This window comes from Chiloscyllium punctatum, chromosome 19 (assembly GCF_047496795.1).
Source record: "Chiloscyllium punctatum isolate Juve2018m chromosome 19, sChiPun1.3, whole genome shotgun sequence".
NCBI lineage: Eukaryota > Metazoa > Chordata > Chondrichthyes > Orectolobiformes > Hemiscylliidae > Chiloscyllium > Chiloscyllium punctatum.
The window spans coordinates 88206766-88233640 of NC_092757.1; the positions used below are offsets into that span (position 1 = coordinate 88206766).

Genomic DNA, 26875 nt, shown 5'->3' on the forward strand with positions numbered 1-26875 from the left:
AGCACCTATTATCTTACTGAATAATGGAATGGGCTCAAATATCAAATGGTCTATTCCTGTTTCTAAGTTGTGTGATCCTATATTGAATTAAGCTCAAATAGTAGCCAAAAGCACCCAAAATTTATCCTGGTTGAATTAGCTTTTTAAGCTTCACTTTTTCAGGTCTGGAGAGAATGATGTTGAATACAGCAATAACATGGATCTGGAGGAAGGAGAGTTGGATGATTCGGCTGGAGCTTCCGGTAAGTCTGTGATTGAGGATATTTGAAATACTTTGTGTTTTGGTTGGAGATGGGGATCAGTTACTCTTTGCCATTGAGTATCTGACTTCATTAAGTATCATTCCCCATTCTCCCATTTTATAGTTCAGCACGGTGGAAAATAATCCTATCGGGAATGAAGCATCAATTATTTTTCATCAAGTCGACCAAGGTTTATATTAGAGATGAATTAAATGTACAGTCCACAGGAACGGAGTGAACCAATTTACTCATCAAACTTGTTCAGCAATTTGGTTAAATCATGTCTGATATTATTAATCTGCCTTGGTTCTTTTGGTCTCGATATTCTTGCTTGTGAGAAATGTTATCAGTCTCCAGTACTAAACTTTTCTGTTGGCCACCTCTTAATTGTAACTGTTATTTTGCAAGGGAGCGTTCACAATTTCCATTAGCCGTTTGAATGAAGAGGTGTTTCCTGACTTGCTTGAATGGGCTAGCTCAAATTTTATGTTTATTCCCATTTTGTTCTGAACTTCCCCCATTGAAAGATATGATTTAACTCTCATGTCTCAGGTTTTTATCCTCATCCTCATCATCTTCCTCCATTGTGAGGAGCAATTACAAAGTAGTCATTTAACAAGACTGCAGTTTCCCTCTCTTGCAAATGGTGATTTAGATCCCCATTCTGTCTCTCCTGTATGATTGATCCTCAAACAGTTAAGTTTGGGTTAAGTAGGATTGACAGCTCCTTCATTTTCTCCTTTGTGGAAGCCTCCTATTTGGTAGCTTAAATGGTGTGGCTTGGCCTCTTCCTAACCCTTCAGTTGAATTCTGAAAGGTTGGAAAAACTAAAAAGGGCTGAATTAATGAATAAGGAGGAAACCTTCTTTCTAAAAACCTCTCATTTGTGTCTGTATTTATCATTTTGACCATTTTTAGCATTTCTACAAATTCTAGCCAGCTCTGCAAATGGGACTTGCCGTGCAGTGATTTTTTAAAAAATATATTGGGGTATCCATGCCCCCCATGTAATTACTAGTGATGCTTTAGTGAGAGGCTTATACAATTTGCTGCCACTTGGCATAGAAGATAACAATCTGTCTTTGGGTGTCTCATCAGAGATAAATAAAAAATGATTAGAGAAGCAAATTTATCTCTTCAGAAAAACAAAAGAAAGTTAATGAGTCCACCAATGATATAATTACATCATTGTTATCCTTGGAATAGAGAGGAAGAAACTGCGCACATTGAAAATGCTGAACTAAAAACTAAACATGGTGTAAACACAAGGCAAGTTCATCACCTTCTGTCAGAAGTTTGGGTTTCGGGTGTGGATCCTTTTCTGAAAATGGGCTCTGAGATGGCTGAGTTCTTTGGTGCAAATAACAAATGAGAAAGGAATACAGGTGGGAATGCCCAAATAAGAATTTTGTCCCAACAACCATACTTCAGCTTCAGAGGCTTTATTGTCAGTCCATCTATATGTGGTTATTTCATATCAGTGTGGTGAAGCATTATACATATAACAAACTCTTGCTGTTGTGAATAGATTGTCATATTGCTTGGATAGTTTTAACAGCTTGAGTTTATCCTGTTTGGTGGAAGTTAGAAGCCGTAACTAATGCTATTGTATTTTCCTTTCAAAAAATCCGATTTCTTTTCTCCCCTCTTTCTATTGTTTCTTGCATATTTTTGCATTAATTATAATTTTGATTTTCTTTGCCACAGGAGGGCTGAGCAACCGCAGCAGGTCCTCAAGAAGGGGCATGGGCAGTCTAGCATCTGCAGCCAGCAGCAGTCTGCTCGACATTGACCCAGTTATTCTCATACAGCTATTGGACCTGAAGGACCGGAGTAGTATGGAAAACTTGTGGGGCCTTCAACCACGCCCGCCAGCTTCCCTCCTGCACTCTGCAGGTATCCTGCTCAATCTGTAATTTATAACGTAGTGCAATGTGTGCAATACTTAAGACGTTTCAGTTAAAACTCTGAAATTAGGGGCCATAAATACAAGATAGTCAACAAGAAATCCAGTTGGGAAATTCAATTGGACCTTTTTTTCTGCTTGAAAATGGTCAGAATTTGGAACAGTAACCCATGTGGATAAGTTCATACAGGAGAAAGGAATGAAAGGTTTTGCTGATGGGATTAGGTGAAGTTGGGAGGGAGAAGCATTAACATAGAACGCATTTGTTGAAACGTCTGTGTCTGTGCTGTCAATTCAGAGTTATACTACTTAATTCCAAAACATGGTCCCACCTCAAGCCCAGAACTGAGGAGTTCAGCTACTTAAAGTCATGAAGAACTTCTCAACACCATGTGAAGATTTATATATTAAAAAAATTCTGCACTTGTGGTGGTTGACAGAAGCTGTAGTATTTGGCACAAAGCCAAATCTTCTGAGGTTCTTGAATTCTGATGATGTAGTTGTTGTATAAGAAATGCATTATTGATGCAATTTAAATTTCCTAAAGGTTTGGCAATGATTAGTAAAGTCTGATTGTTCTTCCATTACCTTTGTCTTCAAAGTACCTGTATTGCTTTGTACTTGGCGTGATCTGCAGCATGGATTTGTAAACTTTAGATTAGTGTGTGCAACTCTTCCTGTAGCTCCTCTGAACCAACTGTTCCCTCTCTAATTTGAGCATGTTATTCCATCTAGCTGCTTAGAGTCCATGGTTCAGATAGTACAATATTCCTTCATGACTCCAAGCATCTCTTTGGCTCTCCATTCATCTACGGGACCAGGCAAAGAGAATACTTCACCAATGCTCCTAAAAAAGCTTGGATTGTCTGTGGTAAAAAGCATTACAGACAGTCCCTGGGATACAAACTGGTTCTGTTCTGGAGTCCATTCACAAGTCAATTTGTGCACAAGTCAAAACAAGGCAGGACAACATAAAGCTGTTCGTAAGTACAGGAGATGTTCGTGTGTTGGGTCTTAAGTTACACCCCTCTATGGGATCGCATTCATAAATCAGATGTTGATAAATTAGGGATCCGTTGTATGAAAGATGTTACAGCACAAGAAGAAGTAATTGCCTATCTTTCCTTACATGCACCTTTGCTATTAACATTTCTACTTCTATTACTATCAAATACTTTCAAAATTTCAAAGATATTCATTTGGTAAAACCTCAGCTGTTTCCTTTAGAGAGAAGGGAGCCATTGCCTGTTCAAGTACTCCTGATAGTCATGTATGTATAGATTATAAACTCAGCACCAGAGAGTTCTCCTTTGATACTTTGGGTCCCAACTTTCTGGGATAATGAGCTGAAGATCAACGATGAGACTGTTCAAACTGATCAATTTCCAATTTCTTTTATTATTTCCATAACACTTAAATTGTCGTGAGTTGATCCAATGAGTTCCTGAGCCATACTGACCAGTAGTTTGACAGGAGGTGTACCTTTAGATTAAAAAATAGAAAAAAGGTAAACTTAGCTGAAAGGATTCTAACAGAAGTAGTATGCTTTAGTGCAGTGGGTCTCCATTTCTGCTTTGGTTAAAGGACTCTTTGAAACTGGATTAATCATCACAGACTCCCAAAATTAACTCAGAACTTTTGAGTATTTTTCATTTTGTTTATTTTTTTCATGGGATGTTGATGGTGTTGGCTAGGTCAACGTTTTATTGCTTATTCCTAATTGCCCTTCAGAGGAGGTGCTGATGAGTGCTACTTTAATCTGCTGTAATCCATGTAGTATTCAAAGTTTGGGAGAAGATTTGTAGCTCGGGTGCTCGTTGTTGTGGTTCTGTTCGACGAGCTGGGAATTTGTGTTGCAAACGTTTCGTCTCCTGTCTAGGTGACATCCTCAGTGCTTGGGAGCCTCCTGTGAAGCACTTCTGTGTACATTTGCAACACAAATTCCCAGCTCGGCGAACAGAACACAACATCCATGTAGTATAGGCACGCCCACAGTGCTGTATCGAAGTTCCAGGATTTTAAAACCAAAAATGGAAACTGAAGTAGGCTGTTCATCCCCGCAAGCCTGTTCCATCATTCAGTAGGATCATGACTGATGTGACTTCCTCTTGTCCGCTTGCCTGCATTTTCCCGTAACCTATCTACCTCACCCTAAAATACATACAAGGGCTCTGCTCCACCAGCTCTCTGTGACAAGGATTCCAAAGACACCCAACCTTCTAAGAAGAAATTCCTGCTCATCTCCGTCTTAGATTGGCATCCCTTTATTCTGAGACAATGCCCTCCAGGACCAGACTCTCCCATGAGGGGAAACCTTCTCTCAGCGTTTACCCTGTTAAGCCCCTTAAGAATCGTGTATGTTTCAATGAGCTCACCACCTCCTTCCAAACTTCAGTGAGTAGGGTCCCAACCTGTTTAACATGTCTCCATAAGATTATCCCTCCATACCAGGGACCATCCTAATTAGCCTTCTCTAAATTGCCTCCTGTGATATCTTGCCGTTAAATAAGGGGACCAGAACTGCTCTCATTATTCCAGACATGGTCTCATCAGCACCATGTACAGTTACAGTAAGATTTCACTACACTTATACTCCAAACCCCCTTGAAATAATGGCCAACATTCCATTCAGATTTGATTTTATAGGATTTTTTGTGATTACCAGCTGCACCTGTGTGTTAGCTTTCTTCGATTCATGCACGAGTATCCCCAAGTCTCCTTGTGCTGCAGCTTTATGCAGATTTTCTGTTTAAATATACACTTTAAATAATAGTGACAGAACAGCGATTATAGTTACAAGTAAACATAGTGTGACTTGGACAGGAGCTTACAAGTGACGGTATTCCAAGGCATCTGCTACCTTGGCCTTTCTGGTGGTAGCTGTCACAGTTTTGGAGCCCAACACCAACTTCTATTTTGTTCGTGATTTACTAAGCCACCCAATTTGTTTTAAAATAACTTTGCATCCATTTTTCTTTTTACATATTAGCTCAATGTCGGAAAGATCGTGAGCAGCGGAGACAGCAGACTGTGCGTCGATCGCCTCCTAATTCCGGGGTTCTGAAGAGATTGAAGGCCCAAATGGCTGAAGTCAGGAGCAAAATGTCTGAAGTCAAAAGCCAAATGTCTGAGGCGCGAAGTAACACAGTATCATGTGCTGATTTGGGGATGAATTGCACCACTTATATAGGAGAACAAGGAACATCAGGGACATGTGGAATTGACAACATTCGGAGAAATGAATCTGGACTAGATCTACTTTCCAATTACATATCATTTGGTGAGTTATGAACAGGAGACTGATATTTGCCCTATGACCAATGTGAAGAATGTAAAAATACCTGGTTTTTGCACAAGTTGCTAAAATTAATTTTGGATTTATTCAAGAAAATGGGTTTAAATTCAAAAACCATATGTTTGTCATAGGTATCTTCAGTGGGTGATGTCTGAGCAGTTCTCAGAAACATTTCTGATTTTAAGAGAAACCCTCATCAGTGTTGATACCACTTGAAGGTTTGTATACTCAAATAAAGTGAAATATAACCTAACCAGGCCACAATTTAAGACAAGATTGTGACATAGTAGTTGTGGCACTGCACAGGTCCCCAGGTTGCAACTCATGGGTTATAAGTTTGAATCCCACCATGGCAGATGGTGAAATTTGAATTCAATAAAATCTAGAACTGAAAAGTTAGTCTAATGGTGATCATGTAAACATTGGCAATTGTCATAAATTGTTCATTAATGTCCTTTTCAGGGAAGGATATCTGTCATTCTTACCTGGTGACTTCAGACCCATTGCAATGTGGTTGACTCTTAACTGCCCTCTGAAATAGCCCTCAAGCCACTTCGTTTAAGGGCAAATAAGGATAGACAACAAATGCTGTCCTTTTCAGCAGTGCTCACATCCCAGAAGAAAAAATGAAAAATATGTGCATGACGTATTGCCAGCTGACCTAACTAACATTAACTGGTTGCCAAGTAGACAAAACTTAGTGGAAGTATACAAACATCTATTGCACATTTGCACTATTGCAGAGTGCAGTAATAATCTGCAATAGTGTGAAGTGCAAGCAGTGGATGAAAAATACCACAGTCAGAAATCCAAACAGTTAGACAGAATTTCAGAACTGTGATTTGCTGAGAATTTAATAGGTGAAAATATAGAATGATTGCACACACACACTAGATTCCTGAGAGATAACCAGAATCAGAAGATGCTTTAATTTGGTTGTACAGGTACACGATCCTTTATCCGAAATCGTTGGGACCAGCTGCTTTTTGGAATTTGGAATTTTTCGGTTTTCAGTGTCCCTGTAGGGTGCAGGATGCATCCCGTAATCAGACATAAATAAAGACTAGAAATACTACCACACTTTATTTATAGAGAAGTGTACTAATAAATGAAATGCATCAACCATATGTATTCAACAACATTTTATTTCCAGAAAAATCATTACAACAAACCATTTGGGAAAACTTAAACATACACAGCTTCAGCACTATTTCAGGCAACATTTTTAAAGGCTTCTTCAAGTGTCATCTGTCTCATTAACATAGGTTTCTGTCGAAGCAATCTCTTTAATTGAATAAATTGCCATAATCTCTTACTCACAGATAAATGAAAGTTGTTCAAGGCCAGCAATTAACTGATCACACATTTTCACCATATTGTCAGTGGGGACTTTTTCAACTGTGTTCACTAACTTGTCATCGTCATCATCCATTTCAGCAATGTTCCCATCACTCAAGGAATGCATGACAGGCACATCATTGTCAATGTTCAGCATTTCTTCGATGTCAGCTTCATGTAATTTATTTACACTTCCATCTGGTAAACTTTGTGCATAAGTAACAAGGCTTGCTATCATTGTTTTCTCTTCAGTGACATGAAGTCCTTCAAACTCTTCATCTGTAGGTTTATTTATAAGAAACATAGTTGTAGGCCAGAGTCTCTGCCAAGCATTTGTTAATGTTGTTTTATCAACAGCATTCCAAGCATTAGCGAATGCGTAAATGGCATCCTTAACACTAAACTCTTTCAGGAAGTCTTGAATTCCTACCTCTCTGCAGCAAGCATACTATTTTAAAAATAGTCTTTATACTTCAAAGTTTGTGAGAAGATTTGTAGCTCGGGTGCTCGTTGTTGTGGTTTTGTTCACCAAGCTGGGAATTTGTATTGCAGACGTTTTGTCCCCTGTCTAGGTGACATCCTCAGTGCTTGGGAGCCTCCTGTGAAGCAATTCTGTGAGTCAATAACCGATATCTCTGGGTCAAATATGTAGATGACACCTTTGCAATCATTAAAAACTCAGAAATAGAAAACACACACCGGATCATCAACGCCACACTCACAGGAATCAGATTCAGTAGACGTGATGGACTAGATTCAACTCCCATTCCTAGACGTGATGGTACAGAGAACCACAAAGGAAATTCACCACAAAGGAAAGCCACACACACAGACCAAGTTCTGAACTATGAAAGCAACCACCCCAACACACACAAAAGAAGTTGCATCAAGGCACTGTTCAAAAGGGCCACAACACACTGCAGCACACCAGAACTGCAAAAAGAGGAAGAAGAACACCTATGCAATGTATTCGCCAAAAACAGATACCCCCGCAATTTCATCATCAGATGCCTAAGGGAAAGACAACGGAATGAGGACATGCACAACCCAAAGGACTAGACACGTTACTATACATCAAGAACATTTCTGAACTGACAGCCAGACTACTACGACCACTAGAAATCATAACAGCACACAAACCAACAGCCACTCTCAGAAAACAACTCACCAGGACCAAGGACCCGATACCCAGCATGAGCAAAACCAATGTAGTGTACAAAATCCCCTGCAAAGACTGCACAAAACACTACATAGGACAAACAGGAAGACAGCTAACGATCCACATCCATGAATACCAACTAGCCACGAAACGACACGACCAGCTATCCTTAATAACCACACACGCAGATGACAAGCAACATGAGTTCGACTGGGACAACACTACTATAGGACAAGCCAAACAGAGAACAGTCAGGGAATTCCTAGAGGCACGGCACTCATCCACAGATTCTATCAACAAACACATCAACCTGGACCCAATATACCGGCCACTGCAGCGGACGCTGGAACTGACAACCGGAAGCGGCAGAGACAAACCACTATAAATGCCGGAGGAAGCGTTTCACAGGAGGCTCCCAAGCACTGAGGATGTCACCTAGACAGGGGACGAAACGTCTGCAACACAAATTCCCAGCTCGGTGAACAGAACCACAACAGTCTTTATACTTGCTCTTCATGGGGTGTTAAATTCCTTGGTCACGAGGTTGTAATACAGATATCACATTAGGGGGCAAGTAAATGCCAAAAACATTACTTTTCACAAGATGTTTGGCAGGGGGATGTGCAGAACAGTTGTCTGGGAGCAATAAAAATTTTACACTATTCTTCCAGTCCAGCTTGCCCGCAATGAGTTCGTGCCACCGGTACGAAGTGTTTACTGAACCAATCGGAAAACATTTCTCTGGTTACCCATGCTTTCCTGTTTGCACAATAATGCACAGGCAAATTGTGTACACCTTTAAGACATCTCGGATGTTTGCTTTTCCCAATCACTGCCAATTTCGCCTTGTGTATGCTTGCAGCATTGGCACACCCAAGCATAGTTAATCTGTCCTTAGTCTCCTTAAAACTTGTTGGTGTTCTCTCATCAGCCGTTGTTAATGTTTTTCTTGGGACGTAGTGTCAGTTGAGAGCCGTTTTAATGAGCATTGTAAATTTGTTCAGGACTAAGGCTTTCATCAGATATCAGCTTGGCAAATTCATCAATATAATTTTCAGCTGCTTCATGGTCAGCAGAAGCATTTTCACCACAGATTTTCAGATATTTCACACCATTAAGCTGCTTGAATTTCTGCAGCCAACTTTCTGAATATTGACATTCACCTTTAATGTTCAGTTCTTTATGACATTTTCTAGCTTGTTTCATGACCATCAAACCAGTCAGTGGCATACGTTCACTTCTTCGTTGTCTGATCCACTCCATCAACACACAGTTAAGATCTTCATTTTAACTTCATTTCCTATTTTCCATTAGTTTATGGTCATCACTGTTACCATAAAACTTCAGTAACTTGCCTTTCTGTTTCTTCAAATCAGTGATAGTTCTGACACCATTTTCTTCAGTAAGACGCCGCACAGCCACACCACGATCAAGCTTCTACAATAACTCTACTTTCTGCATTATTGATAATCTAAGATGCTTTCTTTTCTTTATATTATTGTTACCCGTAGGTGTACCTGCACCTCCTTTTGACATTGTCACTCTGAAAGTAAACAATTAAGTATAGTAAAAACAATACACAACTGACCCCTGCGAGTGCTGGGCCATGCCACCACTTGGGTCGAGTGGGTGTGGCCTTCGCCTGTCAAGAAAATCCTGTTATGTTACGCAAACGTGACTGACTCTCCACACCCTCCTCCCCCACCCCCAACGAAAACATTTGGTTTTCTGAGCTTTTCGGTTTTTGGATGTTCGGATAAAGGGTCTTCTACCTATATTTGTTGCATAGCTATTCTGTTTTATGTCATCCTACGACTGATCCTGGCTACAACCACTCATTAGACTGCCTTGTTAAGTTGACCACTTTTGATAGTCTCTTTCAGCTAGTTAATACTAATATTGTGTATATGTTGCGCACTTGTTATGCAAAGCTGCTATCCTGTTGGGGTTTGAAGTGATAAACTGCAATTTATAATATTAATTGTGTCATGTTCACCATGATCTATATAATCCTGTCCAAGTAACGTGGACATTTCTTAGTATCATTTCTGTGGGGTCATCCTCAACTGAAATATATGTTTCAACTGTGCTGTTAAAGCAGCTTAAACACTTAAGTCTTGGTTAAATACAAGATTGATCCAAATGCTTATGTTCTCTAATGACTATCAGTTTGCATTACAAGTGTTTAGTCTTTCAGGGGTGCACCATGCTTCCATCCATATATACAGTTTAGATTTATTTCAAGAGAATAACAATCTAACCATAGAAACCTTGCTGGATTCTTTAGCTGGCAGAAACCCAGCAATAACAGTTTCATATTTGGATCACTCCAGTTCACTGTTTAGCTAAATCTAGCATCAGTGAAGAACTCTGCCTTGTCTTTTCTCTTTACAAACTTCCAGGCTTGGATGACTGTGAATTTTGCACAGTACAGGCCCTTCGCCCCTTGATATTGCGCTGACCTGTGGAACCAATATGAAACCTGTCTAACCTACACTATTTCATTTTCGTCCATATGCCTATCCAATGACCATTTAAATGCTCTTAAAATTGGCATGTCTACCACTGTTGCAGGCAGTGTGTTCCATGCCCCTATTACTCTGAGTAAAGAAACTTCCTCTGACATCTGACTATAGCTGTCACCTCACAATTTAAAGCTATGTTCCCTCGTGCTCACCATCGCCATCCGAGGGCAAAGGCTCTCACTGCCCACCCTATTTAACCCTCTGATTATCTTATATCTCTCAATTAAGTCACCTCTCAATCAACATTCTCTCTCTAACGGAAAAAACCTCAAGTCCCTCAGCCTTTCCTCGTAAGACCTTCCCTCCATACCAGGCAACATCCTAGTAACTCTCCTCTGAACCCTTTCCAAAGATTCCACATCCTTCCTATAATGCAGTGACCAGATCTGTATGCAATACTCCAAATGTGGCTGCACCAGAGTTTTGTACAGCTGCAGCATGATCCCATGGTTCCGAAACTCAATCCCTCTACCGATAAAAGCTAACAAACCATATGCCTTCGTATCAACCCTCGCAACCTGGGTGGCAACTTCCAAGGATCTATGTACATGGACACAGAGATCTCTCTGCTCATCTACACTACCAAGAATCTTACCATTAGCTCAGTACCCATATCTGTATGGGTTTCCTCCCACAGTCCAAAGATATGCAGGTTAGGTGGATTGGCTATGCTAAATTGCCAACAGTATCTAGGGATGGTCAGACTGGATGGATTAGCATGAGAAGTGCACGGTTATAGGGATGTCGTGGATCTGGGTGGGATGCTCTTTTGGAGGGTTGGTTTGGTCTCAATGGGTCAAAAGGCCTGCTTCCACACTGTAGGGATTCACTGATTTGAGTCACTGAGTGTTACAAGCACAATGTGCTTTTTTCCCCCCAGCCCTTAGTATTCCTTTACCTTTATAATTAGATAACAGAGGTGCAAGCCATTAAATATTTGACAGATGTTGTGTTTCGCTGAATCCAGTCTGGACTAACTAATACTGAAGTAAAGATCACCTGAAAATCTGAAATAAATACTAATGGATCTGCTGTCCACTTCCAGCAGTTTGTTTTTTTTCTGCAGAGGAAAATTTGAATTAGTTGATTAGGTGAAGACTGATAACAGATCTTCACCTACCACACACGGGTCTGTTGAGGGGTATGAATATTAAGTACTGTAAAATGCCAATCATAGCTTTCACACTTTGACACTATTCCCTCCCTCTTCAGTTGGCGTTATGGTAACTGTTAGAGTCAATAGGGGTGGATGGGATCTGATAAACCAGTCAAACCCAACAGCAGCTACTTGTGTTGCTGGTCCTGAGAAGTGATTCAATTCAAAGTCCATTTGAAAAGTTTAGTTGAAATCTGTGGCTTGTAAAGATTTGCTGAGCCATGTTTGGAATGTAGGGCAAACTTGTCACCATCTATCGTGAAGCCCATCCAAAATATAGCAACCAAGTAATAGAAGTGGCATCATTCACCACTTGATCCATTAAGAGGTTAATTTAGAAACTTACCAACAATCCTTACAGAAATTACTTAATGCTATAGCTGGTAAACAGGTACTAGTGTGAATTGCAAAATGCATTGCTATTTCCAGTTATCTTTGTTTTAGTAGAATGAGGGCAATATAAGGTATATTTCTTCAGTTTTCTCCCATTCTTTCCTGTTCTGGCTGTAGATGCGTCATGAGTGTCGTGACTCCTGCACTTCCTCATCCAAGTGACTTTTTTCCAAATGTGTGTGGGAGTCACGAGGTGGCACCATAGCCCAGTCATTGGCAGCCCTCAAACAATAGCATGAATGTGCACTTCCAGTAGAGGGCACTGTTTTTCACTGAATCCATTTTTGGGCTAACTAAGCATTACTTAAACAAAAGATACTAGAAATCTTTTATAACAAAATACAAATGGATCTCCTTTCACAGTTTCTGTTGGTAATGGTATTTATGCTCCTGCTAACCCAAAAACACTGGAGCTCCACAAATGACACCAATCAGGCATCAAACCTCTAAGCATTTGTTGCTCATAATACCTAGCCCATTTGGAATTGACTACACTTTTTTAAAAGTTAAATTCAGACTGTTCAGAGTTAATTGTACTCTTTTGTAGAACAATGTATTAGTGACTCTCTTTCCATTCAGTGCCTGATTGAAATTTTCCTCTTACCCTTCCTCAAAAAAAAATCCACTTTTATGTGCTACAGGCAGTCAAAAATACTCTGAAAGAAAAGCACTAAATATTTAGTGAAATGTTCTTAAATGCTGGAATTTAGTGCTGAGCGATCAGATTGGAGTTGCCTTGGAAACAGGACTGATTCGCTTGAGTGTACATCCTGGTCACCCTGAGCCAGTGCCTTTTGACGTCAGAGCAGTAAATGCCCTGTGAACATGTATTCAATTTGGTGAGCACATTGTGAAAAGGACTTTGCTTTTTAAAAAAAGGGAAAAAATACTCAAGTGAGCAGAGTGCGGATTTGTGGGAAGAATCTAACAAATTTGAACAATGAGGTAAATTGATCTCAATGAAGAGATCTCTCTGTTTCTGTGAAGAAAAGAGAAACTGTAAACACTACCACAATTTTGCCCTGTCATTTACTGTCTTCAGGTTCTCATGGACTTGTTTGTACATGGACTTTTGAATTTAAACATTAAAGTTTCTGAATCCAGAACTGATTATTTGTCAAGTAACAATCCTGCTTTTGCACTCCAATCTATCTTAATGTTTTTTCTTTAAAAAGCAGTAGCATGGTTTCCAAGTATTGCCAATTGAGTTTGTGGGGTACAGCAAAACAGATGAGCTGTGAACTTGTAAATTCACTCCCTTCAATTTTTCCTTTCAGCATCTACAAAGAAGTGTGGATCTCCAAGACATAGTCGCTCAGGTTCAGGGACTAGTTTCTCTCTCCGTCGAGCTCTGGAATGTGGTGATAAAGATCTCCACTGCCAAGAAAATTGTCAATCTAGCACAACAGGTAACTATCTTACTTTGTTTTGGTTTTAGTCATTTTTGTTTAAATTTGATGCTATGTCACAAGGTTGAATATATCCAAAAGCAAAGCCTCACAATTATTGAAGCAGATGATTTTGCGTAGATTTCATAAATTCCGCACTTAAAACATACAGCATGATTTGCTGTTTGAAAATGCACCTTTTACAATAGATGTTCTTTACATCTGACCATCTCAGTAATGATAAATGATTTAACACAACAAAGTTTGTCCTACCCATGATCTGGCCAAGCATCCTCTCTCTCTCCCTCCAAGCCTTGTAGCCATGCTTGTTGAGATGTAATCCAGCTTGATGTTACATATACTCTGTTGCATTCCACTTCTGGCTCCCACTGCTGTCCTTCTGATGTTGTCTGCAATGTGTATTTGCACATAATATCTGATGTGGTAAGCCTGTTTTGCATAAAAAAAGTCCAAGTATTTAGTAGCAATTAATAGGATATAGTCAACAAAATCTTCTCCTGACCTCTTGAATATCAAACTTGGATTACATCTATTGGTGCAAGCAAGAGGTTAATATAGATTCTAGCAAATCATTTGAGATTTCTTTCTAAATTTCTAATGTTCTAATTTTTTTTAATGTAGGACTGTCAAAGCCTAGCAGTAGACGAGGATCACCACATTCTGTAATCAAGGCAAATGACTTGGAAGCTCCATCAACCTGTAAGGCTGAGGACAGAGCTTTTACTGTTACTGCATCTGACCAGTTCAGTAACACTACATTGAATGGATTGGCAGCACTTGAAATTACACGGAAAGTTGCCAGTTTAGGGTGAGCGTGCATGAAGTGTAGATTTAAGCATTTATCTTGTGTTGAATTGCAACCAGCCTCCCCTTTCTGCAGCTGTGCAGTTATCTGTTTTATAATTATTTCCAAACTGAGGGAAATAATTGGGCAACCTGTATTCTCAAGTTTAAAATGCTCCCAAATGGGATAACATGCCAAGGACCCAGGAGAACAGATGCCATTATTTATGAAAGGGCATCATTTGAATTTATCACTATTCATTATAATTCCAAATTACTTTTGAAATGTAGCTCCTGTTGTCAAGTAGACAAACAACAGCCAGTATAAACCCAAAAATCCTGAAAGCAGCAAGTGAGACAAATAGAAGTGAAATGCTGGAAATCTGAAAGAAACAGATGATCTTGGATAAACTCAGTAGGTCTGGCAGCATCTGGAGAAAGAAACAGTTAACACTTCAACTCTAGTATGACTCTTCAAAACAAGTGGGACATGTAGACATTTTAGTGGTAATTCTAGTGAGAATTTCTGTTCAGGACATCAGGAGAACTTCCTGCTCTTTGAACTGTATCATTTGTCTTTTAATATTGACACAAACTGCTTGTGGAGAACAGTGATACAAGGGGATCCGAGTGTCTTGATAATGAATCACTGTTAGTATGGAGATACTGTAAGTGATTAGGAAAGCAAATGGATTGTTGTCCATTACAAGAAGAACAGAATAGATAAGTATGGATGTTTTACTTGAGTTGTACAGAGCATTGGTGAGACCACGCCTGTTATACTGTGTACAGTTTTGTACTCCTTATTTAAGAAAGGATATAAATACATTCACAGTTCAAAGAAGATACAATCAATTGATACCTGGAACGAAAGGGTTACTTTCTGAAGAGAGGTTGGAACAGGTTGGGCCTGTATCCATTGAAGTTCAGAAGAATGTGAGGTGATCTTATTGAAACGTACAAGATCCTGAGGTGACTTGACCAGATGGATACTGAAAGGACTTTTCCTCCTTTCAGAAGTACTGGGATGGTGGGAGGATACTCCTTAAAATAAGGAATTTTCCATTTATGTGAAGATTCTTTTTTCCAGAAGGTTTAGAGATTTTGAAACTTTCTTCCTCAGAGCAATGGATACAGGATCATTGAATACTTTTAAGGTACAGGTAGATTGTTAATCAATAAGATTAGGCAAGAAAGTGGAGTTGAGGCCATAGTCAAATCAGCCACGATCCAACTGAATAGCAGAGCAAGCTTGGTAAACTGAGTCATTTGTACTGTTTTGCTGAATGATTCATTTTAAGTTTTACATGTTAAAAAGGCAGCACATCACTTGTATTGTGGGCCTCAATTACTTGCTCAAGTCCTACCATGGAGTTTAAAACCTTCTTAAAACAAACTGCAAGAATGTCACTGAGGCATGCTGATAGTTTGGTTCTACTGTGTTGTATATATTTAATTATACTTTTGTTTTACTTTCTTTTCCCCTTGCTGTATTTATGATTGTAGACTGTTATGGTTTATAGTCTCCACCATGATAGTCACATTTTGCCAACCAAAAAAAAACTTATTTTTGAAAGGAAATATTAGTGACGTAGTTAATGTTCAGAGTAAAATAAAGATTAAATGTACTCATGATATTGCTTTTAGAGTCAATGGAGTAGTTGAATTATCTGATTCAATTCCAAGTGTGCACCATCAAGCTGAATAAGTACCTTTATTTAATGGGTTAGCAGTCAGATAATGGTTTTAGACAAATTGAGTTGACAAGAATAGCATTTAAGTGAAATTGCTTGTGTGTAATTTGAACTTCTCATATTGACCCCTCATATTCTCTGTTTGCTTTCAGGTCAGTAACCCAATGCAGTTTAACAGATAACCAGCAACGTTCTGATTCAGATAATGCAAGCACTGCAGGAACACATGTTTCACCTCTTGAGGGTACATCGGGTAGGCCAGAAGAAGGTAAAGTCTCATCTCGTAACGCCTTTGAAATTTCTGTTACATTGCTGGGAAGATGCCAAGGCAAATGAGTATGCTATTGCCATGCCTCAATGAGTTCTAATGTTGAATGCTGTGAAAGTGAATGGTTTAGTTTTGCCAGAGAGCAATGGGCGTAATTTTAAAGAAAAAGGTAGGAGGTGCAGAGGGGATTTGAAGAAAAGCTTTTTCATCCAGAGGGTATGGAATTCTGGAATGCACTACCTGAGGCAAGAAACCTTCTAAAAAGTACTTAGATAAACACTTGAAGTGTCAGAACATTTAAAGCTATGGGTCTAGTGCGGGTAAGTGGAGTTAGTGTATTTTGGCGGTAAAGACTTGTTTGGTCGAAGGGCCTCATTTGTACTGCACAGTGAATGTAACTTCACTGCACAACTCCATAGGAAACATGTACGAGGGTAGTGCAAATTTATCTGTGAGATGCTAACCACTGTTTAAATCCAGAGCATCTTTGCTTGTAGGCATGCCTGTCCTTAGGGCTGTTGTTGACTTCAAAACTTCTTGGCTTTGTTTTGCTTGTGTACACTTGCCATATAGTAAGTGTGGTGGTAAAATAATAGTCCTGTTATAGAAATGCCAACCAAAAAGCAGCTTTAGCTATGCTAAATCCATTGATCCAATGAAATGTGGTGAAACTTAGGTCAGATAGTGCCTGTGGAAAGGCAAACAGAGTTAATGTTTTGAGTCTGATTTGACTGCTTCAAAACTGGGCATAGCTGTAAAGAAGTCATATTGCACTCAGTTTCTCTCTAGCATTTTCTGTTTTTATTCCAGATTTTCAGCGTTCACTGTTTTTTGCCTTTATTTGGGAAAGCTCCGAGTTGGATATCCAAAATGAAACACATCAACCACCATGTCTGTCCTTCATCCACACTGTGGTTTTATCTGCCCTTCATGCTAACGAATAGCAGATATAACATACATAGAACTACACATAGTCGAGGGTGTGGTGCTGGAAAAGCGCAGCAGGTCAGGCAGCATCCGAGGAGCAGGAGGATCAACATTTTGGGCATAAACCCTTCATCAGGTCCTTCGTTCCTGACTAAGGGCTTATGCCCGAAACGTCAATTCTCCTGCGCCTAGGACGCTGTCTGACCTGCTGTGCTTTTCCAGCACTACACTCTCAACTCTGATCTTCAGCATCTGCAGTCCTCACTTTCTCATAGAACTATACATAACCATGTTGAAATTTCTATGATGTTATTTGACCCACTCTCAACATGTGTAGTTGTATGCCTATATGAGCAATGGCCCGAACTCTGTCTTGTCCCAGTCCCCACATTCCTTTTTCTTCAATCACCAATTCTTAATTTATTTAATTGAAGTTCCTAATTTAAACATTTGCTTCACAACTTAACTGTTTGGAGAAAGGCTTCTCCTATCTTGTCCTAAGGCAATCATAATCCTGTATTTACATTTTTGGGACGACTCGGGCACTGGAATTAATCTGTTCCTTTTATCTCCTCTTCTTCCTCCCTCCCCCATTTCTCCTCAGTTTAAGGTTCTGAAAAGGCTTGACAAGTTAGATACTGAAATGTTGTTTTCACTGACTGAGGATTCTAGATCACGGGGCATAGTCTTAGGATAAAGGGTCGATTGTTTCGGACTGAGGTGAAATCCCTTTGCTCAAAGGTTGCGAATCTTTGGAATCCTGTACTCGATCTAAAGCTCCTTCGTTGAATGTATTTAAGGCAGATTTTAGGGATCTCTTCAAATGAGGGATCATACAAGAGAGTGGAGTTGAAGCTCAAGCTCAGTTATAATCCTGTTATATGGCTGAAAGGCTCAAAGGGCCATAAGGTGATCTGCTGTTCTAACAAATATAAATGCACTTTGTGAAGTGTTTGTCGTCTTATTTGTAATTCTTCATATCAGGCAGCACCATTGTGAATCACTGCTGCTCTCTCTTTGGTTGCTTCAACATTTTACAACATGGAGCCCAAAGCTGATAATAGATCTCTTACTGTGGCTGTTATATGGATTCATATACATTTAAAATTATGATCCTCCATTTGAATGATTGATTACTTTTAAGGTCTTGTAATTTTGCACACTGAATCCTTGTGCTCTTGTGCATCATCCAACTTTTTTTCTTAATCCTCTCAACTTAATCTTGTTCTTTTTGCAGTTGCATTGCTTCAGAAAAAGGCCCTTCATTTACTTCCTGGTATGAGCAGTGATAGTGAGAGTGAATGTGAAACTGAAATTGAGGAGCAAGAAGGGAACATGGCCACAGAACTTGTGACTCATAACTTCACTACTCAGAATTCTGGAGAAGGTAGGATTCTACGTATTCATTCTTGGATGGGTGCTGGCAATAAATTTTGTTTTAAATTGTCTATGATTGGTAAACTTCTTTAAAAACTTTGACATAATTGGAAAATTTTTGGATGATTTGCATATACATGCAAAGAAATTTGGATTAATGCTGAAACAAAAATACAATGTTGAAAGTGTCCAATTGGTCAACAAGTTGAAAAGAGACAGCAAACTATGGCATTTTTTGTGGTGTGTAATTAGTTTTGATGTAGGATCCAAACACAACAATTCGCCCTGATAAAGCTGACGCTTGGTTTTTATTTACATTTACTTTCTTGTCAATAGGATTGTCTTGTTTGAACTTTTTATTATCCTGGAAGTTTGGAAAGTTTTGCCCTTAATGGTATTTACATTAACAAATAAATCCTAAATTACAATTCAATTCTGATGCCAATAAATTATTTGAACATTGCTTTCAAACTTGTTTATAACATGAAAGTCTCCACAACAAGAATAGATTAACTTTCACAAATTCTCATCAGTTGTACCTTTAGTAATATTGTTTAGTAATATTGTTTCAACAATCCACCGGACTGTTGTAGACAACTTTTCAATTCTGGAAACACCAATTTTGTCAATGGAGATGCAAAAGAGTAGTAAGTGAACAGAAGCTTTTTGTGTTCATTTTGAGCTCAATGTATTGCACCTAAAAGTACACAATGCACTGGATCAAAAGACCAGTATCAACGTTGTTCCACTTACTTTACTCAAGCTGTCATTCCTAATAACCTCTCCTGAAAGCATTTATCCTATTTGCATAAATGTCATAATGTTCTCAAATTTCAGAGTTACTTTTATGATATGTGAACACCACTGGCTCTTTATAAATGCATCTTCAACAATATTACTTGGTTACTTCATCCAGTGAAATTGCAGAGATCGTAGAGGTCTGCCATTTAATCTTAGTTCCTACTGTTTGATCATTTCAGCTGGGAAGGCAAGGGGCCATCAATAGGGGATTCTGTTAGTTGGTCTTGATACTCTAGACCTAGGTTCAAGCTCTAGTGTATTCCTCCACTAGTCTCTGGAAGTGAGAGTGAATACTGGGTAAGGACAGAATTCAGCTAATTTTGTAATACATCCCACACCTTGCACTCAAATAGCTTGTTAATGCTCACTGTGAAGCTTCACATTGATTAGCAGCCAATTGTTCAAAGTCAAAAGGACACTTGATACCTGTAGGATCATAAACACTCAACGCCTTCATGGGTTGAAAGGGGCAAATGAAATTTGAGAGAGTGCTAATAAAAGAAGGGTTCTTTTTTAGAATTTCTGCAGCAGTCTGCTGGGTGATCATCGACAATGCAGTTTACTGTGGAGGGATAGAAGCGAGGAGGAAAAACCCAATTTACTCTGGTAGAGAACGGCTGCTGTGGAAAGCTTGTCGACACAGTGATAGGAGGAGGAGTATGGCTGACTTGAAACACAAAGGGAATTTCTCATTTCATCCTGATCTTTTGAACTAAAAGATGTTACATAAGGGTGAACAGTTTTTTAAATTTCCATTAGTTGAGTAACAGGCAACCCCGCTCCCTGCCATATGTTCTCCAGCCAGTCAACTTAACAGCTTTGCAACCCTCAAACCACAGGAGAGTTTGTGATCCATTTCCCTCACTGTCAACCTGATAAATCATAAATTTAATATGTTCAAAGGAGGAAAATTTGAGATCTATACAATGTGTATTTTCTTTTCAAGCAGGTGATTTGGGCAATTCTGGAAACACCAATTTTGTCAATGGAGATGCAAAAGAGTAGTAAGTGAACAGAAGCTTTTTGTGTTCATTTTGAGCTCAATGTATTGCACCTGAAAGTACACAATGCACTGGATCAAAAGACCAGTATCAACGTTGTCATTTTTTTTAAAAGTGAAAACCCCACTCCGTGCCAGCTTTCCCCCACCATCAACTCAACCGCATCATCTCTCAAACTTCCAGCTTCTTGGCCTACACTCAACAGAAAATCTGGTCTTTGAGCACCATTCACCAGCATACTTCTACTCAATCATACACACACGTCCACCTTTCATGCCTTGTCTCACCATGGTCATTTGACATGATGGAAGGGACACAACATTGCAAAATTGATACACAGTTGATTCACAGCATGATTTGACTAGACCAGCCAAACTCTATTAGGTCCTGCTTTACCAAAACTACCAAAGCTGCTCATTGGTTGTTACACCAGAATCATCATGGAATGCAAAAAAATTAACCCTCACCCCTTCATCCCTTTTCTCCACTATCAACAGTCTCACCTCATTTACATCTCCAGCAAAGCTCATGGACTACTTTGTAACTAAGATTGAGACTCTGTACAGCTGTTACACCCTTGTTGTTAAAACATTGACCACTCATTTTATCTTCCTGCTGCACCATGCTAGCTTCTGCTGTTAACTGTGTTTCTGGTTCTATACATTGTCATCACTCTTTTTAAAAAAAAAGGTCTTTGAGCCTTCTGCCCTTGTAAACTGCTGCTCATCTCAAACCTTCATTTTGTCCAAAGGCCTTGTATGCAGTCACCTCCCAAAATATCCCTGGTTTGAAACTCTCCCAGTATGTCGGTCCTGCCAAAGGACTGAAATGGCCCTACTTAAAGCAACAATGATGCCCTGCCTGCTCTTTATTCTTAATTTGTCTGAAATCTTTACATTGCTGATCACGTCATTCTCCACAAACATCTCCATGCAAATCTGAGTGTGAGTGCTCATACTAGGCATTCACTCCCTCGAGACTTGACATTGCTCTCCTGCTACTCTCCAATCTTTTACATTTGGTACTTAATCTTAATTCACATCAAGTTCTATTCTTACTTGTTCAGTCAGCGAATTTACAGTGTCTTCACTTCCCATCTCTGGAGTTTCCTGAGAGTCTGTCCTTCACCCCCTCTCATTTCGCAGCTACGTACAATGCTACACCAGTCTCATTCAGGAATACATCAGACTACACATGTGCACTGACTGCATCTATCATCCCCTTTCTCAACTCCACTAACTTTGTATTTTCAGACTTCCCAGCATCCAGTACTGGATGAACTGAAACTACCTCCAGTAAAACAGTAGGAAAACCAAAGTCCCTGTCACAGATTTCCATCACTAATCTCTGATACCCCTGTTTCAGACTGAACCAGACTGTTCACAACCTTTGGTTTTCTATTTGACCGTGAACTGAGCTTCCACCCCAGAACCTGTCCGTTACCAAACACTGACTTCACCTTCTGTCTTAACACCCATCTTCTGTGCCTTATTCTGTCTGAATCCTCACTCGCTGTTGGTCTCCTGGTCTGTCTCCCATCTCCAACAGTTTGAGTTCATTCAATGTGTGTTGGTTACATTCTCATCACACTAAACACTATCCACCCTTTGCACTGTGCTTGCTGACCTTTAGCTCCTGGTCCACCAACACTCCCATTGTTTTCACGTGTTTCAATTGCCTCACCCTTTCTCCAGCCCTGCAACCAGTAAATGCTGCATTACTTCAATTCTGGTCTATCGTGCATTCTTTCACCTCACCATTGGCAATATAGTACATGCATGGTACATTGAAGTGTCATCCTACGCTCTGTTCGATCCCTGGGTTGGGATATAACCTACAACCTTTCTGATTTGGGCTGCTTGCAGAGCATTGACATTTGAATATAAATAAACACAGGCACTTCAGAAGACAGGTTTACTTGTTTGTTTGCTGGAGTTTAATTTTTTCCACACACTCCATCCCAACCACTCCCTCAGAGACCAACTGGAACACCCCTATATCTTTTCAAAATAGCTATCTCTGTGTCCTTGGATAGTTGAAAATAGAAGAGGTCACAGAGATAAGACATAGGAGCAGAAATTAGGCCATTCAGCCCATCGCGTCTAATCTGCCATTTGATCATGGCTGATAAATTTCTCAACCCCATTATCCCTGTAACCTTTGATGTCCTTTTACAATCAAGAACCTATCTATCTCCATCTTAAATATACTTAATGATCTGGCCTCCATAGCCTTCTGAGGCAATGAATTACATAGATCCGCCACTCTCTGGATGAAGAAGTTTCTCCTTATTTCTGTTCTAAAATGTCTTATCTTTACTCAAAGGGAATTCAAATTGCCAATAGGGAAAGGTAACGCCATAGAATTTAAACTTTAACTTGTTACTGGGCAAGAATGTATTTCCTTCTAAATATTTAGATCTTTGGTCCAATAAAATGCATGATGGGTGAGAGGGACCTACTGGACTGTTCTTAATGCTGGATATCTAGCTTCTCTTTGGGGAAGATGGTGTGGTGGTAATGTCAGTGGGTGAGTAATCCAGGCACCCAGGGCCATTTGAGGAAGTGATATGGGTTCAAATCTCACCAGGGCTGTTAATAAGTCTGGAATTTAAAAACTGGACTTGGTAATGATGGAGAAAGTGAAGACTGCAGATGCTGGAGATTAGAGCTGAAAATGTGTTGCTGGAAAAGCGCAGCAGGTCAGGCAGCATCCAAGGAGCAGGAGAATCGGCGTTTTGGGCATGAGCCCTTCTTCAGGAAACTTTCCTGATTCCTGAAGAAGGGCTCATGCCCGAAACGTCGATTCTCCTGCTCCTTGGATGCTGCTTGGTATTGATGGCAAAGCAACCTGTTGTAAAAATCCTGCAGGTTTACTAATGGCTTTTAGGGTGGGACATCGACCATCCTTGCACATGATTCCAGACCTACAGCAATGTGATTGATTGTTCTATGCTCTCTAAAATTAAACAATATATCAGCAATTAGCAATGGACAACTGAGGCACACAGTTGGGGAGAATTTAATGTTATCTAGTACGCTCTTTGCAATGATGTAGGAGTATTTCTGAGCATGGGGTTGTGGCTCTGCAGCATATCATTAACTGGGGAGGCTAGTTAATCCTTTGCAGAAGTGTTGAGGAAATTGCAAATTATGTTGTAGCAGCTAGAATTATAACTGGTGGGACTACTTCATTGGAACAGAAAGGAAGAGAAATCTGAGCAACTAAACATTTACCTTTGATTTTTTTTTCCTCCACAGATCATAAGGACCTTGTCCGTGGAAGACATTTTTATCCAAATTTTGGTGAAACTGTGGAAGAGATTGCTAAAGGAATTTGCCCATCTTTAATAAGTAGGATAAAGGAAATAACCTGTAACATCCCATTTGAAGCTAATGCTTGCCTGTTACTCATGCAGTACACCAGCTGTATGTTGCAGCAAGATCCCAGTAAACCTTTGCACTGATGGATTTTCTTTTTCTGTGTTATCATCATTGGGATGGAGTGAGTTACACAACCATTTGATGGACAGCCCAAATTCTTGTTGAATGTTGCCTTCAGAGCTGGTGTGGACTGCACTTTCTATTCACAAGCCTGTCATGCAACATTCCTTCCAGAATGTTTTCCAGGATTTAGGCTGCATCTTCTAGGGAGGTGGGGGGGAGAAAAAAGTTTAATAATAAACGATGATGTATTGGAATGATTTGCTTGCAAGTATAATCACTAAAGTGAAGTGGAAGATGGTGAGGTTCTTTAATTGAAGCCAGTTTACAAACATACTCAGCAACCAGTTGCTGGTTGGGTGCATCTAAAATGCCACTTAAACAAAACTGTTATTTTTGGAGCAGCCCAGCAGGTGAGTCCTGCTATTAATATCCTGTGCACTGGATTATTGGTGTCTCACTGCCGTTGGTTCTAACGTAGCTGAGCTTGTGAGCAGTCCATTCTAAGTATTCTCAAGCAAGTCAGAACACCTTTTCTCAAGCAGCCTACTTGCTAACTTTCATCAAATATATATTTCTTTAACTCTTTCTGAGTGAGAGGGTGAAGGTTTCTTGCAAACAATTGTTTTCTGCTCCTAATTCCCATTATTTGGCCAGAACAACTGGCAGGCAGCGTTATGCTAGTCCTTTGTCTCTTTATTGGCAGAAAATGAGCCCTACTCCCCTGGACACATCTGGTCTTTCCTCAGCAGAGTGCATGACTAAATTGGGGAGGTGCCATGGAGGAGAAGGTGCAATGCTGTAACCCAAAAGTGCCATTGTGCCTCTTGGGGTTATCTTTTATGCAGGGTTGCAGACCACTGCCTAAGCTGATTGTGAGATTGTAAAATATCCCACTTTGGTAGACCAACAAATTAATAATCTAATCGAATAAAGCAGTAAGTAGACATTATTGGCTGATATAAGGTGACTTTGTAATTCCATGCATGCTATGACGCGAAGACCATTTTGGATTCATGAGGGGCATTCACAGTGTAGTGTTGTATTTTCCCTGTCTCTGATGCAGTGACACAGAATAGAGTGATATGTTACATAACAACTACTTAGCTCAACACTTGTAAATTTGATCTATTCATGTCTTTGTACTTTCTTTTAATGTAATGTGCATTTTAGCAAAGTTACCTGAATGTTATGTCCTTGCTGTGATTAATTACTGTTAAGTGCCTGTGTTCTAACTGGCCATGTTTAACTGCTAGTCCATTGCTCCTCTGCACAGTAAAGTTATACTGTAGCTTTGATTGCCGTGAGCAGTGGTTACTTGTTCCATAGTTCTCATTGTTAACACAGTTATGATTGTAGATTTCTGGGCCTGATGCTTAGTGTCTAACATATTTCTGAGCAAAAGTTCTCCTACAGTTTGGCACCATTGTGCCCTGGGTCAGATTGCTGAACACCTCCAAATCTTGTTGTGTAGAAGGAAACTCTGGAGAAAGATTCAGTGGTCTGCTGGTCAGGAGTTTTATGAGTAATGAACTCCAGATGTCTTCAGAATTAAAATTTAACATACTCTATCAAAAGTTGGGAATGCTTTAGTCACGTTGTAAGATTACTTGCATCTGATTGTCTGATTTCTATGTTAAGGATGAAGCTAAGACTCCAACATATGCTTTCAAATGAATTTATTTTCCATCTAAGTACCCTGTTTATTTATTTCTATCTCCTGCTTTGGAGCAGCTATTCTGCATGATCTGCAAATGTACACTTCTCTGCGATTTGCTTTTCTTACAGCAGGCCCAACAGGCAATCATTTTGTAGATTTCCTTTTTGTTATGTAGATGTACCTCAGTAGTGCAAACCACTGTCTTCCTCTGGGAATTCTCAAAGCTGCTGGTTAAAGAGCTGGTTCCTTTCTGTTAAGAGAAGCCTTTACATAAATTCTGAGGCTTTATATGGGTGCTAAATGTCTCCTCTATTCTGAGCTTCTCTTCATAATAGCGTAAGCGTTAGAACCTGATGGTATATTTTCGCCCAGTGTCATTGTCCTCAAATTAATTGTATCAAAATTAAACATTCCATGTTGCTGAAAATGAAATAATAGTTGCTGGAATAAGTAGATATTTCTGGTAGTTTCTATTGGTTTGGTCAACATGTAGACTCTATCCTTTTTCACCGACCCTGCTCATATGTGGAGAGATTTTATTTTTAAATATGTTTTCTACTATTTTCAGTTCTTCTCTTGGATGGCAATAGATAATTTGCCCTGATTGCAAGTGTCTTTGCTGTAATTCTGCTTACGCACCACCATCAGTATTCACCCCCTCTCCCCTGCCCACCCCTCCAAAAAAAGCTAACTTATTCTGCCAGTGCTGTATTTAACTCTGAACATTTCAGGTTTTTTTAAATGCATTTTGGAGTCTTGGTTTCTGTGAATTTATTTTTGTGTTGTGCTTTCTGGGGTGGTTCTTATTGAGGGAACTTACAGTTCGAGCAACAGCTCCTTTGTCAATCATTGCTAGTGGTCTAACCTATATAGTTGGAAGCTGCTTACTGATGTACAGTCCCTGAGTGCTGTTTGTGTGATACATGGTGCAATCCTGTCTGAATGTGATGCACCTTGTACTGTGAAATACTGTTTAGAAAAGCTACGGTTTATCTGTAATGTAATATTGTGTTTGCTTTTTAAATACTGTCTCATGTTTACATGATCACATTTAAGCACTTTTTTAGTTAATAAAACTGAAAACTATTAATCCTTGGTCAGGGTTTGCTTCCTCTGAACAGGAAGGGGTGGATGGTTTAGTGAATCAGTTTTCAGCAAGGAACTATCTTTCTTCAGAGATGTAAAAACAGTAGGATTTTGGCAGTTGATTTTACAGTCTGAGAGAAAGTAGGCAACCAGTATGAATGCTCTTAGCAAAGGAATCTTTGCTATAAAAATGCTTTGTCTCTTGAACTTCTCAAAATGCATGTTGAGTGCATTTGCAAATTAAGTTGCCAAATTGCACAGAGATTCCACAATACCAATGAAGTGTGAATAGTATTTGTCCAGCCCATGATATCTGGGAGTTCTGAAGAAGGGTCATAGGACTCAAAAGATTAACTCTGTTTTCTCTCCATAGATGCTAGTTTCTCTGGCAATTTCTGTTTTTGTAACAGAA

At 39.6% G+C, this 26875-nt stretch overlaps 1 protein-coding gene across 4 annotated transcripts in view; it reads left to right on the forward strand.

The window, feature by feature from the left end:
- The window catches only part of trim37 (tripartite motif containing 37), a 97398-nt gene extending 70931 nt beyond the window's left edge, over positions 1-26467 (forward strand). The window contains exons 19-27 of one of the 4 annotated variants that reach the window (XM_072589990.1): positions 163-242; positions 1950-2138; positions 5138-5428; positions 13292-13423; positions 14045-14231; positions 16053-16168; positions 18333-18482; positions 20220-20277; positions 23535-23693. In XM_072589990.1, the coding sequence (XP_072446091.1) occupies positions 163-242; positions 1950-2138; positions 5138-5428; positions 13292-13423; positions 14045-14231; positions 16053-16168; positions 18333-18482; positions 20220-20277; position 23535 (1204 nt within the window). In that variant the 3' untranslated portion in view covers positions 23536-23693. Of the gene's footprint in view, positions 1-162; positions 243-1949; positions 2139-5137; positions 5429-13291; positions 13424-14044; positions 14232-16052; positions 16169-18332; positions 18483-20219; positions 20279-23534 lie in introns of those variants that run through there. The other 3 variants (XM_072589992.1, XM_072589989.1, XM_072589991.1) reach the window with 3 other exon arrangements.
- The last annotated feature ends 408 nt before the right edge of the window (positions 26468-26875 follow it).